The sequence below is a fragment of the Hydra vulgaris genome, chromosome 09 (genome assembly GCF_038396675.1).
Source record: "Hydra vulgaris chromosome 09, alternate assembly HydraT2T_AEP".
NCBI lineage: Eukaryota > Metazoa > Cnidaria > Hydrozoa > Anthoathecata > Hydridae > Hydra > Hydra vulgaris.
Window position 1 is genome coordinate 19,033,689 of NC_088928.1, and position 22,260 is coordinate 19,055,948.

At 25.7% G+C, this 22,260-nt stretch overlaps 1 protein-coding gene across 1 annotated transcript; it reads left to right on the plus strand.

Annotated features, from left to right (window-relative positions):
* Positions 1 to 16,436, plus strand: LOC100210351 (serine palmitoyltransferase 2). Its single transcript, XM_065804959.1, has 11 exons — positions 1 to 473; positions 2,112 to 2,266; positions 5,752 to 5,897; positions 6,440 to 6,658; positions 10,293 to 10,456; positions 12,889 to 13,050; positions 13,127 to 13,253; positions 13,577 to 13,613; positions 14,996 to 15,094; positions 15,418 to 15,547; positions 15,921 to 16,436. The coding sequence occupies exons 1-11, from the start codon at positions 159 to 161 to the stop codon at positions 16,026 to 16,028; spliced, it is 1,662 nt and encodes a 553-aa protein (XP_065661031.1). The 5' UTR covers positions 1 to 158; the 3' UTR covers positions 16,029 to 16,436.
* The last annotated feature ends 5,824 nt before the right edge of the window (positions 16,437 to 22,260 follow it).

Consider the following 22,260-nt stretch of genomic DNA (forward strand, 5'->3'; position numbering starts at 1 on the left):
AAAGGGTTGGTTTCTAAGAATTCAATAGACATCCGATGTTTTTGTTAAGTATTAGGAACCACCTCCTTTGTGGAACAAAATTTCCCTAACCGATAGGGTTAACTCAGTGTCAGTGTTTTCAAATGTGATACCACATTATCTTTAATTATTAAGAAAAAATGGTTGCTCAGAGTTCTGTTTTTAATTCAAGAAGTGAATTTATAATTGAAAATGAGCTTCAAAAAAACGGAGTTCACAAAAATGACTTTCTACAGCCCAAAACTGTCGAGGTTATGAAGCTAAAACCAGAACATAAAGCTAATAAATCAAATGATGCTCCTCAAAAACAACATTTAATTGAAGAAACTCCATTACTTGTTGCTATAATAACTTATATTGGATATGGAGTTTTAGTTGTATTTGGATATTTTCGAGATTTTTTAAGGCTTTATCATTTAGAAAAAACAAAAGCTGCTAAAGAAAAAGGACGTAAGGTATCTAATATAAGTTTAAAATGTAAGAATAATTTGGATTCTGAAAATTGGTTTTTCATTTAATTTAAATATTTTGGTTCGTTTGATTAGCCATCAAAAACAGTTAAATGTGAAGAAATTATATATATATATATATTATTTTTTCAGAAATTTATAAAAGAAGAAATAAAATATAACATTAACATGTGTAAAAGTTAGTTTAACATTTATTTAATAATAATTTATTTACAGTTGTTCAATATAATGAACAAAAAATGTGTTATCTTATGTAATGTACACATAACTACAATTAAGATTAAACCAATGTAAATAACGGCATTTAATCACATGCATAATTGTTTGTTTATTTTTTACTTAACTATTACAACTATTACATGTATATGAATCATGAACTACTACATGCATATGAGAGAACAAGCAAGTCATATTGTCAATAATGATAATGATTATAAAGTTATCTTTTTTTCTCTTAGGGAGCGTGTTAAGCTAATTAAAAATTAGATTTTACAGCACTTTTACATAAAAAGTATGACATTGGTTATCTTACTTATAGCAATTGTACTCATAGCAATCAAAAATGATAGTTTGTTAAAAGTCAAAAACTAAGGTTTAAATAAAAAAAAGTAGTAGTGAAGCAGCAAAGTTGTAAAAAACTTCACACTATAAATAACTTTAAATAGACAATAGAAAACAAAAATAATAAATATTAGCATAATAATATAGGATTTTTTATAAATTGAAAGTTTTTGAGTTTGATATACAAAGGATTTAAATAGGAAAATATTCAAAAGTTTTTACAGTTTTAACCCTCAGAATTAGGGTCAGCATTCAGCAATGCTGACCTAACTGCTGACCTGTAAGTGTATGAGGTCGGCAAAAATTTGCCTACCTCATATGTTACTCTATGTATATACCTCTATGTTTTATGATAACCCCTTTGTGTCAATTTTTTTTGCTGACCTCAAACTGTTGGCAATTTATTGCTGACAGTTTGAGGTTGGCAATATATTGCCAACAGTTTGCCAACTTCATTTTTCCTAACTCAGAGGGTTGCTGTTTAAATCAGAAGAGTATAACTATGCTTTATGGTATTTAATGGTCTTGGTGATCTTATTACTGTTCTATTCCAACCTTGTTTATGTTTCTATGGACAATCTATCATCCTGCAACTGAAAAAATAGGAAGCATTTAAGTTTTAAAAACAAGTTTAGCAATTCATTATAGCTCAAGTTTTTTTTAAATTTTAAATAAATTCAATCATTTGTTTGTTTTGAATAATATTACAAGAATTTACAAGATATGGCTTATAAATTTAAAATATTTATTAAAAGTCTTAATTATGCAATTATTTTTCATCAAATCAATCAGACAAATTGACATAGAAAATCCTATGATAACTTTTTTTAGGGTTCATTTTGCATGTAAACTTGGGTCTCCCCACCCTGTTTAAAGGGTTATCATATACTATTAAAAGAACTATCCAAATGATTGATAATTTTTAGGTAGGCTAAATAAGCACTGATTTACAATACTTATTTTTTTGACTGTCTTGTTATATAAAGTTGTAAGTTAAGTAATTCAATAGTTAGTTTTTAGTTTTTTAAATTGAAAAAAAAAATTCTAGCTATTTATTTTTAGGGGTTTGTGCCTCTTTATTCAGACTTTGAATCATTCTACACAAGAAATTTGTACACAAGAATTAGAGATTGCTGGAATCGTCCTATTGGAAGTGTAGCTGGGGCTGAGTTAGATCTTCTTGAGCGAACAAGTGATGATTACAACTGGAATTTTAGGTAAAATTATTTTGCTTTTTTAAAAAAATGTTTTGTTCATGTCTTTTTGAATAGTTGATGGTATCTTCTGAAATACAGTTAATTGTATTACTGAGTCAAGAAAACATAAAAACAGAATTTCAAAGCATTGATGTTTGGTGAAAAAACTAGATAAACAAACCCTTAAAAACAATTTAATAAAAAGTAAAAACACATCTTTTTACTTAAACTTATATGAATAATGAGTCAAGCGGTATTGGGTTTTGGTTAGTTGAACAAAAGAAAATAACTTGCTTAAGTAGTGACCATGGTAATATTTGTAGTAAAAAGAAAAATATAAATTTTTAAAATGAACCAGTGACTTAACTTTGTAACTAAAGCAGTTCTAATAACATTTAGGATGGGTTTTTAGACCTTATCTAATAGAAAAAGGTATCACTAGAAGAACCTTTCCCAAAATGAGACTAGTATTCCATACTGACACTTTTACAAATGTAACCTTAGAAAACTGAAACGATTGTAAAGTTTTTGTCGTCTTACTTTCAAAGGTGACTAGGGAAAAGATTTCATATATCCCTAGAGCTTTTTTAAAACTAGAATTCAAGTTGTCTATTTTCTGTACACATAATTGTCATGGCACACTCTACTTCATGGTAACAAACTTTATGTGATCATTGTGTCTTAGAAAATTCATTATAGAAAAAGATATACTGTTTCTTTTTTGTGAAGTATAACTGTCACTCCATGTGATAACACTGGTTATTGTAGAGTTCTCCTTTACAACATTAAAAAAAATCTTTATTACAGCTGAAACACTTTCATTATATTTCCTTCAATGATTCTAGTTCATTTCAAACAGCACATTATTCTTGCTTTGACTTTGTTTCATATACTTTAGGTTTCACATTTATTTCCTTATATGTTCCTTATTTGTTGATTTTCTGCAGTAGTGACTTTTCACTACAGAAAAACTTTTAATTTGATCCACTTTCTTCAACATTTTTTTTATCTTTTTAACATATTCTTTCCACATTTATCTTCTAAAAATGTGCATCATATTGATAGGCTCTTTATTTTTGTGGACACCACCTTGTGATTTATATCTAGTGTTCCTAAGTAAAACTGCTTCCATACTCTAATTTCTATTTCAGCTAATGCAGGATTTTTATCTGTCAAATATGTTTGCGATTTATTTTTTTGCATTTATAAAATATGTCCAACATTTATTTATTAGTAATACCACTTTGGAAGGGTTAATTATTTGTCATTTTTGAGAAATTATATTTTGGTATAATTGACCTATCAACATATTTTGACATAATTTTGATAATTAAAAAATGTCAGATATATTTCTTATTGACAAATTTTGACATAATTTTATGTCTAAATTGTTTTCTTATAACATAAAATCGGTCCTTCATGTTTTTTTTTAAACAAATTTTGTCAAGCTTGTTTGTTGACATGCTGTTTTATATTCTTGGAAAACAAATCGATCAAACAAATATAAAACACTTTTTAGATTAATTTGAAGATTATAATGAAAATAAGTTAATAAGTTAGTTGTTGTTGTTTTTTTTTTGCAATAAGTTATGCTTCATAAAACTTTTATTGTAAACCCTAAAAATTAAACATCAGTTGTTTCATTAATTTAGCTTGACCTCTTCAGCCATGTACTCTATGTCAGTATTAAAATTCCCGCAGTGACGATATCCCTTATTAGAATTCAAAAATCATCCCAACTTAATTAATAAAACTTAATTTTTATTAGCAATAATGGTTTTATCAATACAACTAAATTTTAGTTGTACTAATAAATTTTAGATAATTTTTAATTAAAAATCTCAAACAATTCTATGAAAAATAAATTGTTTGGCTTAAAGAAAATGTGCATTTATACAAAATTTATTTTTAATCCATTAATTAAATCCATATTGTTTTTTTACCACCATGATAGAGTTCAAGAAATTAATTGGAATAGGAGTGCATAGATGACTATACACTAGAGCAATTCCAGAGAAATCATGTTTAGCTTTTATGCTAATAAATGCTGCGCTGTAAACTACTTGTGTGATTTTATAGAGCCAATTCCATTATTTGAGTTCAAAACCTAATGTCACTTGTGCTTTATTATGAGCCCAATTTAAAATAAGTTGATGAATATCTTGATCTTATTCTGAATATGCATTAAACATATCAAGTTTCTCCTTCAGTATATTCTATAAAACTTCATTCTTTTTCAGTTTTAACATTTTTTGAATTTATCAGAATCATCTCTTATGAATTACTTGATAACTTTGATTGTATGCATTCTTTTGTAGATAAAAAAATTTAGTTGTTCTCGTAGAGTGCAAAGTTTTTAATGAATTTTGATCAACTGTGTGATTCCTCTATTCAACATTTCTGCTTTAAGCAGTTGATGACCTGATGTAAAACAAAATCTAGGATCCATAACTCAAAAAGCAATAAATATTTCACATTTAAAAAAAACACTTTTTCTTTACGTTTTTTTACGTAATTACATTTATCAGTAATAATTTTAACCCCAAATCACCTACTGGAATATCTTCAATATTTGTTTTGATATATTATTTGTTTTATGCAATTTTTTTGCAGTCAATTATGTAATCATATTTTTTACTAAATAATTGTAATATTTTCTAATTAATAATAATTTATTACCTCTTAGTCTTCTTAATACTTTTTAAATAATAAGTTATTACCTTTTAGTCTTTTTAATATGAATGTATTTTTTGAAATTAAAAAAATTTAATCCTATTTTTCAAAATTACCATACAATAAAAAGATCATTTATATGCAAGTACTATATCAAAAATATTATATTAAAAACAGCATGAACACATTTCTAAATGGACTAAAATATAATTTTTTTAAAGTCACAAATTTTTATAAATATTTTGTAATATTTTTTATGAAAAGTAAAAAAAATATGTTAATCTGCATGATTAATGACTGTTTTTAACAACATAATGTTTAAATGGAGACACATAGCAAGTTTAAATGGAGAAACATAACGAGAAATTGAGTCTGTAGTAACTTGTTTTATAAAGATTATTTTCCGTTTAACTTAAGTAACGAAGACAAAATATTTAAAGTAGCGGGGAGGAAATATTTTTAAAAGTTTTATGATGGTTATTTATTGTTTAGCTGAAAAAATTAATGAAATATTTTTGTAGTTAAAGTTTATATTTTGAAGGTTAAATTGTGCGTTAAAAACACGACATACAAATTTCATTGTTTTTTTAAACGTAATGACAGTGATTAAAAGTAATAATTAATTGCGATATGTTTGCAACTAAAAAATAAATTTTTTTAAATCAAAAAATGTTTTTTTTAATTTTAAGTCTACATATTCTTTTTCAATCTGTAGAAAATTTTTGTTTTGTTTTTGTTGACATTTTTTATAAACTGTTTAACTATTTCTTTCTTCCATTTTCTTTTGTTCTATTTACATTTTAATTTATTTAACGGTTTACAAATCATTGTAGATTAACTGGTAACAAGATTAGAGTAATAAATATGGGTTCATATAACTATCTTGGATTTGGAGAGTGTGAAGGCCCTTGCACAGATTCTGCTATTAATTCAATTAAAAAGTATGGTGTTGCTGCAACAAGTACAAGATTAGAAAGAGGTTGATTTTACTTAAATGATAACTAATTAAGTGGTTTACTTTTCTGATAACTTTTATAAAGAAAAATAATTAGGTTTTCTGAAATTTTTAAAAGATATATAGCCTTAAATTATATGCTTTAGGGTTAATGTTTTTTCAAAAAATCAGAATTTTTAAATGATCACATCACATGAAAAAAGTTTTCTGCTTGAGTTTTTTGGTTAAAATAAATATTTAAAAGACTTCAAATTGAACTCTGAATTTTTTATTTTAAAATAGTTTTTATGTTTAAAAGCATTGAGGATAACAATGTTTAAAAACATTGATGGCAACAGTTTGCTCAAGGAAAAATAAGTGTTTTTAACACTTTGTTTTCTTTGAACAAATTGTTTTATTAAGTTAGTGTTTGAAAGTAATCAATATGACAAGTATTTTTATATATAACAACTGCAAGTTTGGGTTAATTAGTTTGAAAGTCTAAATTGGTATACCAGTGTCAAAATCACCACTGTGCTACAGAAAAAAAAAGGTATGTAGTTGAATTTTGTTTAAAATACTTTTAGGAATGCATGAGTTGCAGTTGGAACTAGAAAGCACAGTTGCGCGATTTGTTGGTAAACCTGAAGCAATATGTTTTGGCATGGGGTTTGCTACTAATTCAACTTGTATACCAGCAATAATCAGTCCTGGGTGTTGTATTATTAGTGATGAATTAAATCATGCTTCATTAGTTCTGGGTACACGCTTATCAGGAGCTAAAGTCTTTGTTTTTAGACACAATGGTAAGTCATCTTAATTATTTATACTTATCTACAGTCAAATATACATATATATATATATATATATATATATATATATATATATATATATATATATATATATATATATATATATATATATATATATATATGTATATATATATATTTCAGGGGCTATTCTAGACCGTTTTCAACTGCGCCGATCCTATTTGGGCACCCCTGAATTCAGAAATTGATGTTATTTTTTTTTTGATGGTAAATATTGTTTGTTTGTTTTCGCAAAAAAATGCCAACATTTGTTACAGCATGGGGGGGTTCTGCCACCCAAATTGTTTTCGATGGCCGGTTCTAGACAAGAATTCAGGAAAGCCTTTCTAGGAAAGAAACATGAAAATTCTTGCTATGATAGCAAAAAACATGATTACCTTTTAGGATAAAATAATTGAAGGATAGAAAAGAAGAAAGAAATACATATATCCTTTCTGGCAAAGAAAAATGAAAAACTTGCTAGCAAAGACTTTTTTAGGATAGAAATCGCACAAGTAAAAGTCATTTTCTTTCTAGCAAAGAAAATTGGGAAAACGTACTAGCAAAGAAATTTTAGAAAAGAAATTTTAAAAACGTGCTAGCAAAGAAATTTTAAGAAAGAATTTGCGCGCAATTTGGTAATTACAGTTATGATTTTTAATTGAATAAATGTTAAATAAGTATAATCTAATTCTAACAAAATCTTTGTGAAATAATAAAGATTATCTGAAATTTCTGAATCATTCATCAGTGATTCACTTTTATTATAAATGGTAATTCTGTCCTAGCAAGTTTTTTTTGGATTAATGAAATAAAATTCTGTCATAGCAAGTTTTTTAGATTTATTAAATAAAATTCTTTCCTAGCAAGTTTTTTGCATTTATTAAATAAAATTCTTCCCAAGCAAGTTGTTTACGTTTATTAAAAAATATTCTTTCTTAGAAAGTATTTCAAGTTTCTTTTCAAAATTTCTGCCAAAAAATATTCTTTTGTAAAAATTCTTTTCTAGTAAGGTTTCTTTATTTCTATCATAAAACATTCTATTCTAAAATTATTCTTTCCTAGTTTTCTATCCTCATTTTATTCTTGTCTAGCTTGGCACACCTTATTTTCCTAGAATAGCCTCTGTATATATATATATATATATATATATATATATATATATATATATATATATATATATATATATATATATATATTTATATATATATATATATATATATATATATATATATTATATATATACATATATATTATGTATATACATATATATTATGTATATATGTATATATATTATATATATATTTACATATATATATATTATATATATACATATATATATATATATATATATATATATATATTATATATATACATATATATACATATATAATATATATATACATATATATAATATATATATATATATATACATATATAATATATATATATATACATATATAATATATATAATATATATATATATATATATATATATACTATATAATATATATATACATATATATATATAATATATATATATAAATGTATATATATATACATATATTATATGTATATATATATATTATATATATATACATATATATATATATATATATATATATATATATATATATATATATATATATATATATATATATATATATATATATATATATATAATACAAACTATGCAAAAATATATTAAACTGATTATTTTTATTGTGATACTTCCACTAGAAAGATTACTACCTGAGCTTTATGGGCCCCTCATACCCTTACCTACAGTTAAACTAGTTAATGCATAAATGTGTATTAAGTAGGAAAATAACTCTGTATTTTCAAAAATTACTTTTAAAGCCAACTACCCACCAATAAATCTTGAAAAGTTCACTAAAGATCACCAAAAACGTAAATATATCTGACTTTGTTCCTTAAAAAGATACCTCCAATTTTCATAGTAACTTATCCTTGTTATAGTTTTATATAATATAGAGTGAATATTTTTTTGTGTTGTGATTTCCTAGATGAGTTGTCTTAATTGCAGCTAAGGAGCCTCACCTGCCATAAGTATTTTCAAAATCTTCAAAACAACAAATCAAAAAGTAACTTAACCAGAATTAATTAATTCTAAAATTAGTTATAAGTAGGTCATATATTAGCAGAAAATATTTGCAAAATTTAGTGAAATACAATGACTTGTTTTCAGTTAAGTTAAAATTGTTAGCTGAAGTCTTTTGATGTCTAATTAAATTAAGATATTTTAATTCATTTATACATTTGTATAAATGAATTAAATTATCTTAAGTTTTTGTTTCATTATTTCTTAAAGTTGTGACTTTGCAGATAATGATTTTTTACTTTTAAAAAGTTATTAACAAACAAAAAATATTACTTGTTGCAAAGAAAAAAACTCAAGTTAATTACTTTACCAGCACTTTTTTTTGTGACAAACAAAGGTATAAGTTTCCAAGTACCATTTATTAAAAGATATATACCGTTGTGCTTTCACTTGCCCTAAGGCAAAAAGTTAAATGTATGCTTTATAAATATTTTTGATGTTGTAAGTCATAACATGTTTACAAGGAATTTTTTTTTGTAAAAAATAGAAAAGGAAGAACCGAGAAAAACTTATTTATTTGAATTAAAATAACTTTTTTATTCAAAATTCTTTCTAAATTATGAGGGAATTTCTGTTTTCACTTTTTTGATATTGCACAACCTGTTAATTAATATCTATGGGGTACTGCAAAAGTAATAACAAATTGACATAGATTTTTTGATTAAGAACCACCATCTTTAAGAATTATTGACTCATTAGTGACTCACTTTATTTTTTGTTTAAAATATGTTGTTGTTATTCATACAAGGAGATCAATTCTAAAATACTTTTCAAAAATTATTTATTAGTTCTCTAGATATAGGACTTCACATATAGACAAATATTTTCGAATTATTGACTAAATAGTGTCAAATGCATTTTTAAACTTGGGAAGTTATGAATTTAAACAATTTTAAATTCATAACTTCCCATGGTTATTTTATTTCATTGTTATATATTAGCTATTTAGAAAATCTAAAAGAAGATTGAAATATTTATGGTAGACAGATCGCTTGTCTAAATATCATGCTTCTAAAGTAAGCAAAAATTGACTTTTCATTCCTTTCGATCTTTATTTTCATCCAAAACCTTTGGTAGTCTATGAATTGAATTTTATTGACTTATATAATTTATATTATTCTATAAAAGGAGCCTAGTATACCCTATTGACAATGAGATAGTATTTAATAATATTTGCTCACAGGATCCTCAAATTCTGAAAATGATTTTATTGCTTAAAAAGCAAAACTTTAAAATTTGAGGCCTGAATCACTGTTGAAGATAAAAATAAAAAGTTTTATTTTTGTTACTAAAGAAGAAATTATAATTTTAAATCCATATTATTTTTCAGTTGTTTTATTCCAATCTTGTTTGATGTTTAGTTTTTTTTCAAATTTTTCTTGATTTTTAGTGGGTTATTTGATTTTAATTTTGTTGTGTTTTTTGTTTTATAACTTTTGCTTCAAACATATATAAATGTTTATTATAATTAAATCCCTTTTTTATATAATTTTGTAATTGTTGGTATAGATATGGAGCATCTAGAAAAAGTATTGAAAGATGCTGTTGTTCAAGGTCAGCCACGAACTCATCGTGCTTGGAAACGTATTATTATTATAGTTGAAGGAATTTATAGCATGGAGGGATCAATTGTTAAACTTCCTGAAATTATAGAATTAAAGAAAAAATATAAGGTAAAATAAAAGAATGCAAATAAATAAAACTAAAAATTTTTATTATTATATTTTACTGTAAAATGTGCATGGAGTGCTGCTACATCAACTATGTTATAGCCTGCTGCTACAAGAAAGTGCCGCTACATTGACTGAGGGTTTGGTTGGGTACAGGCAGCCTTTTCTATCAAATAGTAAAAAAAAAAAAAAAAAATTTAATTTTTTGATCTTTTTCCAGTCTTTAAAACGATTTTTTTTTTTAAAAAAAAAATCATAAAACTGACATGACAATGGAAAAATTAAAAACAACCGAGCAAGAGTGTATATATATTTAAAGTTTTTTTTTTATTATTTGATAGAGTGCCTTCCCCAACCAAACCCTCAGTCGATGAAGTGGCACTCTTTACATGTTTTGCAATGAAAAAATAAAAATAAAAACATTCTTTCAAGACATTCTAGTCTTTTAATTTGTGTTTTTATGGTTTTTTTTAAAAAGTTAGTTTCCTCTATTATTTTATGTGTTTCGTTATAATCTAACCTTAATTTTTTCAAATTAGATGTCCTAGAGTAGTTAAGTGCAGTTTTTTATATGTAAAATTAAGACTTTTACCACAGCGTATATAGATAATAAGTTGTTAATATTTTTCTACCTTTATAGCATACAGCGTTTTCAAAAAAATAAGAAAATTATGAAGAATAATGAAAGAAAAGTTTGCTGCCTCAAGCCAAACCCTTAGGTGATGTAGCGACACTCCTTTGCAGCAGTAGACTATGAGATAGTTGATGTACTTAAGCCCCTGGCAGCAGGCTTTTTCAGTGTGGTGTCAAAGGTGTTATCTAAACACGCATTCATATATATGTGTATGTATATATATATATATATATATATATATATATATATATATATATATATATATATATATATATATATATATATATATATATATATATATATATATATATATATATATATATATAACCCTTGGAATTAGGAAAAATGAGGCCGGCAATAAGTTACTGACCTCAAACTGTTAGAGTTAAAACTGTTAGAGATTAAATTTGACACAAAGGGGTTACCACAAAACATAGAAACGAGGTCAGCATTTTTTTGCCAAACTCAGACATTTTAAGCTCGGTAGTTAGGTCAGCATTGCCAAACGCCGACCTTAATTCCAAGGGTTGATATATATTTACTAAGTTTTCCTGCTTATGATATTTATATATACTAAGTTTTTTCGCAACTATTGAAAATGCATCTGAACTTCACACAAACTCTGGCATTTTATTTTGCCTTATATTACTTTTTATCAGGATTTCTTTTCGTATAATTCTTTTGATTCAGAGCTTCTTCTTGTTTAATCTTGATGGCTTTAATAAAAAGTAAATATACCAACAAATTTTAAATGGTTTTACTAACTCTATAATATTTACACTATGCAAACCTTTTTTCTTTTGATTTCATAAACAATTAACAATATCTGGAGTTGTTCCATAATTTTAAATTTCCTATAAATATTTGGAAGTTTTAAATTTTCTCTCTAAGTGTGAAGTAATATAAGTGTGAATGTGTGATTTTTATTGATCTATTTGAGGCCAAATTTTTTTGATTATTAAAAAATGACAAGTTAAGTAACATAAATAAGGATTTTAAAAAAAGTTTTAAGTTGAAAAAAAAACAACCTATTTTCCTTCTCAACAGTCATCTATTGAACAGGATTTTATAACAACTATATTCGCTTACATTTTTTGCTCATTTTGCGAATTGGACAGCGTTAATTTGTGGACTGCCAAAAGTTGAATTGTTGTTTTTTTAAATAGTTATATTTATTATATTAAATATATATTTGAAATTGACTTAAGTTAAGAAATTTGCAGGAGCATACATAGATCAACTGACTATATATACTTAAATACACAGAATATATTACAAATATACATTGTTTAAACTTAATAAATATAAATATTATTTATCACGCAGAATATAATTAAAAAAAAAGTGTGTATATATATATATATATATATTTAATATTTTATTACATGGAAAAATTTAACTTTGTGATGGAACTTAAAATTTTATGCTTATCGGCAATCATCAGCCATATCTAAATCAAGAAAAAACTGTTACAAAAAAACAAAACAATAAATGAGTTCTGATGTCAAAATAAATCAAAGAAAAAATGCAAAAACTGATTAAACCCGTAAAAACCTGTATCAAATTAAATGAGAAGGAATTGTTTTTATGCCTTCAATTATATATAATTTCTTTTTGTTTAACAAATTCAGATTTTTAATGAATAAAAGTTCATACTTTTCATTTATGTATAATTTGCAGGGTTTGTGGCAGGATTATAACCATTGCACTGTTTAATTATTTCCATTTAACAGGGTTTAAATTTGTATCTTTTAATTTCCTCCAAACCTCCTTTGATAACTAAATTACTTTTTGTTTCTAGGCATACTTATATTTGGATGAAGCTCATAGCATTGGTGCATTAGGACCTAATGGTAAAGGTGTAGTTGATTATTTTGGACTTGATACAAATGATATTGATATAATGATGGGAACATTTACAAAAAGTTTTGGATCTTCTGGTGGTTATATAGCTGCTGAGAAAGTACTTTTTATACACTTTGCTCTCTTATTTAAATGCTAGATTTTATTGATGTTATATTTTGTTAATCTACTTTAAGCATATAATTGACTGTGTGCGAGCAACTTCATATTCGTCTGCTTACTCGACAACTATGTCACCTCCGGTGATGCAACAAATTATCTCCTCAATGAAAATTATAATGGGAGAAGATGGAACTGGTGAAGGTATATTAGTAATAGTTGTTTTAGGTAAAGTTTAATACACATATTGTATAATAATAGAGTTAAGCAAGAATAGTATATAGAATCAGTTTAATTTCATGACTAGAACATGAGGGTTTAACTTAATAACCAGAACCTAAGACAATTTGCAATAATTATGCGCAATTACTTGTAAGGCAACATTTTATTAACTTATCCAATATTTTTTTAATTTGAAAGATAAAGTGTAGAAATTTATTAAAAGAAATTGTTATACAAAGCAATAAAGTATTGTTGTTTTATGTTACTCGTTTTAATGTGTCAAAAATTATTTTGAATATTTTTAGGTGCTCGTCGTTTAAAGCAACTCAGAGATAATGTTGTGTAAGTATTGAGTATTTATATATACACATATGTAAATTTTTATATACACATGTAAAATTTCTTTAAAAGTATGGCAATCTGAACCTCAAATAAACTGAATTTTTTTTTCAAATATCAAGATCTAATGTTTTAGAGTTTTTAACACATTTAGGGGGTTAAGGTAGATATTTTTATATATTGCAGGCCTTGTTACGAGATTTCGCTGCGTAACGAAAACGCGTAACACATTTCTAAGTAACTCAATTCAGCAAATATATTTTGTATCGTTAGAATTTATATTGCGTCACTAGCAACTTTTCAAAATATGAACTAAATTTTATTTTGAAAAAAAAATTTTTTTTCATAAAACGTAAAACAATATTTGCTTATTTTCTTGTGATTTTACAGTTGGTTTTTGATTATTTTATTAACTGTTAATATAATTTTATCTTATTTATTTTGTGAACTCTTTTTAATGTTTTAAACAATAGTTTTTTTTTTAATTTATTAGTTTACTGATAACATATTCGTGATCATAATTTATTTTCATAAATTAAACGAACGTCATTAAAACTTTACGTTATTGAACTAACAATAAACAAAATCAAAATCAAAAAAACAAAAATTAATAAAATATTTACATTAAAATAAATCGTGCATTTTTTTAATTATAATGACAAAAAATAATTTTTATATTTCAAAGGATTTTATATTTAATTCCTTAAGATAAAGCTTAAAACACTTTCTTTTTTTTAACTAATTTTTAACAACAATAAAAAAAATTGTTAAACAAACTGTTTCTTTAACAAAAAATCTATTAGTTTACAATTGAGGTTAAATACTTTTACTTACGACTTTATTTCTTCTGAATAAACGTCACGTTAACGACATCATCAAAAGATAATTTAAATATTCTAAAAGATAAAAGTTTTTGCGTAGCGCAAAACTGCTGAACGCGTAGGCAAATCGCCTTTTCGCAGGCAAAATGCGATTTGCGTAACGCTTCTTAACAAGGCCTGATATTGTTAAAGGGTCACCCTTACAAATTACAAATAAAGTTCCAATTAAAATCCTGATAGAGGACAGAAATTAAAAATTTTTTGGTGTAATAAAAGCTCTTCATACATATTTCTCTTCAGTAAAATTATTGATAGATATTTGTTGCCCAAAACCTCTATCAATAATTTTACTGAAGCCCCCGATTGAACCTTGACGAGATTGGCTTATTTTATTTGAATTAAATGATTAAAGCCATCATTTAAATCTGCTCATAAAACCTTTCAGTTACCTTTTATATACTTAACCTTTGATGAGTCTGATTTTTAGTGTATACCACGAAAGGTTTTAATTTTTAAAGTTAGTTATAGCTTATGTTATAAGTTTTATTGATTAATTACTTATAGGTCATTTCGCAGCAAACTAAGAGATATGGGATTCATTATATATGGTCATGATGCTTCTCCTGTTATTCCTATTTTGTTGTATATGCCTTCTAAAATAGCGTGAGATTTTATAAAGTTAAATTTAATTCAAATTTTTAATTTTTTTTTTCAACTTGTTTTTTTTTCTTTTGTTGCTATTATAGAAGACATATTTCTTGATGGTTTCAGTGCTGTTATAAAAAATATATTTCTTAATGATTTCAGTGCTGTTGTAAAAAATATATTTCATGGTGGTTTCAGTGCTGTTATAAAAAATATATTTCTTAATGATTTCAGTGCTGTTACAATAATATATTTCATGATGGTTTCAGTGCTGTTATAAAAAATATATTTCATGATGGTTTCAGTGCTGTTATAAAAATTATATTTCTTAATGATTTCAGTGCATTTAGTCGTGAAATGTTAAAACGAGGAATCGCTGTTGTTGTTGTTGGTTTTCCAGCTACTCCTATAATTGAATCTAGATCTCGCTTCTGCTTGTCTGCAGCACATACACCTGAGATGCTGAATAAGGTATTTTACATCCTTGTTTAAAATTTTCTGTTAAGGTCATTATTTTTTTATTATACAAATTTTTATATAATCAACAAATAGACTGTCATTATGACGGTCTTAATTGTTGCGTCATTGTAATGGTCAACAGTTATGTTAACATATTTCATATTTATTTATAATTTTTAAAAGTTATTCTGAAATGCGTCTTAATACAAAGGAAAATCTAAATTATACGATAATTTGTAATTATTATAATTATAATTATAAAATGATTATAATTATAAATTTAATTATATTTTTATATGTCAATTTTTTTGTATGTTTAAATGAATTTATGTGATTCTATCGTTTTATTTTCAATCTTGTAAATTTATCGTCTTTTTTTTATTAGGTTTTACTTGCTCTTGATGAAGTTGGTGATATTTTACAGCTAAAATACTCAAGAATATCTCCGGCTAAGTCTTTAAAAAAATGTATAGAGGACAAAAAAGATAATTAAAATATAGAAATTGAAACTTGGTGTCTTTAAATTATAGCTGAAAATAATGTAAATAAATCGCTCTCTGCGATTCACTTAACGAACTCTAAATAAATTATGAATCTTAAATTCATGTAAAATATACTTCGATCATAGATTTGTTTTTTATTATTATGTAAAGTTTGCTTTTTGTTATTTCTTTGTTTTTGCATCTATATTTTTTGCAAATTTAACTATTTTGCTCAACTTTTTTCAATTGAACTTTTTTTTTTGCTGATTTTTTTTATTATGATTTCTTTTCCTTTTTTTTTTTCCTATTGTTTTTTATATCTGCGTCTTTATTGTATTTACGTTTTTGGTATGTTTGTAAATTATTTTTAAATAATTACTTGTATATGTCATTAACTTAAATTGCTAAAAGACATTGCAGCTATTGCCTTATTGATTTTTTCTTACAAAGTTAACCAAAAAAAGTAACCATTTGCAGATTCATAAGCATCACTGGAGAGCACCACTGGTTTGGAATTAATCACATTTATAAAATTATTTACAAATGGTGGTTACTATGTTTAAAATTCCTTTTTATGCCAAATAACGCGAATAGGAAACGCAGTGTCGGATTAGTAATTTGTTTGGTATGACTACCCTTCAGTTATATTGAATGAAGCTTTTACAGAAGAAACAGTTGTCTGTTGAGTTAATATTTATTTATTTAAACACCTATTTTTACCAGTAAATCTCAAAATATTTAGAATAGAAACTTGATCATAAACATAATCCTTTTTACTACAATGAATTTATAAAGGCTGCTAATTTTAATTTATAACTTCAAATTTATTTTTATCTTTATATAGCCACAAAATAATTGTCATATCAGCATACCTTGATAAACACTAATGGGCATAAAATTAAAAGATGAATTTAATTTTTTTTAATACCAATTTGGATAGAAAATTTAAGAAAGCATTTACCCTAAAAACTTACAAAAATTTCTGAAAATTGAAAGCCTTATTTTCTCTTTAACATCCAAAATAATGACACAGTGTCATATTTTGCGAATTCAACGATGTGCTAACAAAAGTAGAGGCCACATACCATATTTGTTTTAATTTATTTAGTTTAATTAAAAGCGATTAGTTAACGAGGCTAGTTAAAAAAGAAACAAAAGATCTCAAATAAGTAATATAAGTTAAAAAAGTAAGTTAATAAGGATATAAAATAAGTGTCAATAAACTTAACACTAAATATTTCGCATTCAGATTAGTTATAACTGATAACTGTAATATCAAGCAGACCAGTTTAATGTTTTATAAAATTTATTCCAATTCACACGCATGTTGACAAGAGCTTTAAAAGCTCTTCTCTCCTTATTGCCTTTTCCAACTATCTTCTCATATTTATATAAAAGGCATTGCACTGTTGACTATAATTATTATCAGGTGATAAAATATATTATAGAGTTTCTTCAACAGTCATATCGGAATTAGCATTTCTTGTGGATTTAAAATTGGATTTCAACATTGAAAAGAACTCTTCCATTGGGTTCAATTCAGGGGAGTATGGTACTAAAAACTTGTGAGTAATTTTTTTTTCTCTTAGTAATTGAAGTATTGCAGCTCCTTTATGAAAATTTGCATTATCTATTATAAGAATTTTATTTGGATTTACTGCAAAGAATGGTACTAGTTTGTTGTTAAAAAAATCAATAAATGATTGTGTACTGTAAGTACCGCTTTTGTATTGGAAACATTCAACTCCTAAATTGGAAATTAAGCACATGAGGCTAAAATTCTGTCCTTTATTTGCAGAGACTGTCAATTATGCTTTTCTATCTTTTGGAGAATATCCATATGAGCGCACTGTATGTTTATTGAATCCGGCTTCGTCTAAAAAAACCAAATTTGAATCAGCAGTTCTAGCAACTTCTGCCGCAAAAATTGATCTCTGATTTTTTCTTTCCGTGGTGTTTCTTTTAGAGCTAATCTTTTTCGTGTTAAATTTAATTTCTTTAATTTACGGGAAACAAACGAGGTTGAAACGTTTTTATCATGTTGTTTTAAAATTTGCATTCGAATTACTTTTTAACTAGGGCATTGTTACAGACCACGGAATTAAATATTGTCTGTTCAATGTTTGTATTTATAGAATTTTTGATTTTAACGTTTCTTTTCTTTTTACTGTAGATGACGTGAAGGGTGTAGTATTGCTGTTTTTTATAACACAACTAACAGCATTTCGAGTTAAATTACAAGCGTTGAATATTTCCTTGATTGAATATTTTTCACAATTTCTCAGTGAAATAATCGTATTTTTTGTTTCTTCTGTAATTGTTTTCCGTACTTTTATTTCCATTGGTATTTAAAATATAAGGGTTAAAATTAATTTTATAAATGCATTTATAACTTTGCAAACGTGCACTTATAACTTTGTAAGACCCTGTATTTAAAAAATAAATGAGTAAAATATTAAAATCATTTGATACTAAAAAAGTAAGGTTTTGAATTTTTTTTTTAATTTTGGGAGTAAAATGGAAGAGAAAAAAAGTAACAAATCAATTTCTAATGTTTTTAAAATAAATTGACTTTATTAAATTTGATTAACTAATAAAATAAGCTTATAATCCATCGATTAAATCTTATCTTATGCAATACGGAAAATTATATTCAAACTTTATTGAATCAACTAATATTTAAAAGGTAAAACTTTTACTTTAAAGATATTTAAAATATTTAGAAATAAGATATTTAGATTTTAAGAAGTTTTAGAAATTTAATTTAGAAATTAAGATATTTAGAAATAAAACAAATTTAAAAAAAAAAACAAAGCTGTGTGTAAAGAGCTTAGTGTTAGTTTACAATAAGAACTAATCTATGCCGTTAATTTTTGCTTGATTACAGAGACAGAATTACAGAGATTTGATCGCGGGATCAAGTCTCCCTTTAATGTGCATATTAAATAGTATACTATTTATTTTCTATTTATCACAATATTTTTTTTTTATACAGATAATGCCACGTATCTATAAGAGAAAAGAGGGAGCAAAACCAAGAACTGTAATTGACGAAGAAAAAATGAAGCTATCGGTGCTTCTTACTTTCATTGTTATCTTTATTTATTTACCTATTAAAAAAAAAGCAGTGGCAGAATATACTCTAAATAAAGAGCATGGGTAGAGTTGATCCCCCTGATCTAGTCAATCCATGCCTGGAATCAAGTCTTCCATATAAAGGAGACTTGATTCTTTTTATCACAACGAAGTTTTATTTTATATAACTTTAAAATAGTTAACATTTCATAAAAATACTCTTTTGTTAGATTTATATTGACTGGTATATAATAATTAACTTATTTCATTATATTATAAAAGTTAAAATAAAAAATTAAAATGGGGATCAAGTGTACCTAGTCTTCCCTATCCAAAGTTGTAAAATATGGTCAATATATAAATATGGTAATACTCTCAAGGTAAAATTGTCAATGCACACCAAAATCACTTACAAGAGACATCATCCATGCGCAACACAGATTATTAATACTCAAATAGTTTACAACTTTTAATGGAATCACTATATCTGTAAACCATCACAGATTTTAAAAAACCTTTTTAAAAGCCTCCCAACCATTAAACTGAATTTTAAAGCTGTACTTTCACAAGGAGATAACAGGAAGAGTTGCATTGCAAACTTTCAAGTTGATAAGCAAAAATTCTAGAGATCAAACCTACTCTGCCTTAGGCAAGGAATAAAGTAACGCAGATTTACATTTACGCTCGCCTAATGAAGGGATACAAGTGTAGTCAATCTAGTTACCGGTAAAGTTTTTCTACTAGACAGTAGCCAGATACAGTTAAAATCTGTTCAAAATGAGTATTTTTTATCGAAACACAATCTCTACCCAATTTTTAACCAAGAACACTAAGGGAGGAATATTATTAGTTAGATTTAACTTCTTCTAGCCTTTGCCAAGGAAATTTTATCTTACAAGACAGCTAGGCATTAGACACGTTGTATTAGATTACATGTGGCAAGGTGATCGTGAGATTCCTAAACTTGACCTGGCCTGAGATCTAAGGGACAATTATAGTAAATAACTAAATTTTACTCAAATGAACTAATATTTTAACAAAAACTAATATTTTTAACGTGATAAAAAGAAGCATAAAATTTATAACTTTTATATTGCATTGAACAATCACGAATTGACGAACACGCTAACGTGCTTTGTAGCATACAAAATTGTTTTAGATGATTATTCCATTTTATAAAATTCATTAATAGAGCACTTTTTTATTACTTTAAGACATTAGCTTTACTTTAATTTTTAACTTAGAACAATTTTTTACTTCAAACTAAAGTTTTCTACATGTATGACTTGATTCAAAACTATCTCGTCAACTATAAATTCCTTCCATCGCGATGACTTTAAGTATAAACTGAAAACTATTTTAACTTTAAACGTTTAACTAAAAATATAAATATTTCTCACAGCAACCTTCGACTGTTTTGCCAAATTGATTAAAATAGGGTCTGTTGCACAGTTGGTAAATATTCAACCTAACTGGGTTTGGGTTTTTTGCTAATTCTTGGTACAAGCATTAGCAAAAAATCCAAAAAACCCCAATAATGTAGGTATATTTGCTTATACAATAGCTTAAATAATAATTTCATTTAATTGTAATATAATGCCATTTTGAAATAAAGCTTTAATCTTAAAATTTTATTTATATGCAAAGTATAATTAGACAATACGTTCTTTAACATGCCAAAGTATCATTCAGAGGATAATGACCATATTAAGTGACCAACCTAGTAGAGTAATATGTAATTATTGTAAGAAGAGCAATCTCCAATAATGCTTTAAGGGAGAGAAAAAGCAACATCTAATGGTTGTAGTAAATGAGTAGCTTTAGCTGATAGACATCTCATTGTGATATCATAGTCTTTACATGCATTTAGCACTTTTTCAGAAAAGTGTAAAAGTTTTGAAATACCAATCTTCAAAGCAAAAAGTATCAAACCATCCACTAATAACCATCGCCTTACTTAATCATCCAAAACAACCACTTTTACTTCTGTTATAAACAGTTTTATCAGGCAAACCTTTCATCCAAGTATCACACAAATGTTCTGATATATAAACAACATAAATCAGTAAAATAGTACCTTTAGCAGTTCCAACAAACATTCAATTTGTGTAGTTTTTAGAAGTGTTTAAAATTCTTTTAGGATACTTAGTGTCTTGTTTTAAAATATATTTTTTGGATCCAGGATCTTCCTCAAGTTTGTCTTATCCTTGTAAATGATGCAGTCAAGTGAAACTCAGCCAACTCAGCGCTTGAGTAGTACTACTGTACGCAAAAAATGTTGGACGCTACTTTGGATTAGTCTTAATGACTATTTGTGGCTGTTCCTATGCTAAGTCAACAATATCTCCGGATAAAAATATTGTATAGAAAAATATAGCATGAAAATTTAAATAAATAAAAATAAATAAAAATAAATAAAGTATTACTTCAATTGAATAATAATTTTTGTTATGTTTTATAACAGGACTTACACGGAAAACAGATTTGCAATAATTCTGAAATAATTAATCCTGTATAAATATTCGTCAAATAAAAATAAAAATAAATATTTAACAAAAAATGTTTGTTACGTTTTAAAAAACTTGTAACCCACTCTTTTCCTGGAAGTTTATCTTTTAGAAAATATACTTTCGTTCCAATTTTATTCAAATATCGTTGAGGGATAATTCTCAAATCCAATAAATCAAATGGAAATCCCTCAGCTCAGCCAAACCCTCAGTCGATGTAGTAGCACACTCCCTTGTGGCAGCAGGCTATGAAATAGTCGATGTATGTACTGAAGCCAATTAATATTCCTTATATTTAAAAAGTCTCCATTGACGAGAGCGCAACAACCAAAAAAAGTAAATTTATTTTAGGCCGCTTAACTGTAGGTTTACGGGGAGAAAGATAACACCTATTACTATTTTATTTTAACAACAGACAAGTAGTTTAATAAAAAAATTGCAAACATAACTACTTAATTTAAACATAGTCACAAGAAATTAAATCTATTTCTTGTGATTATGATCTAAAGAATATTTATATAGCAAAAAATAGTTATTTCGAAATAGCCTCCATTGTTTTCAAATATTTACGGTACCGTGTTATTTTTTAGTTTCGGTTCTATGCCGGATTTAATAAATTTAAATTTAAACTTAACCCCGGATAATGTTTTCAATTTATTTT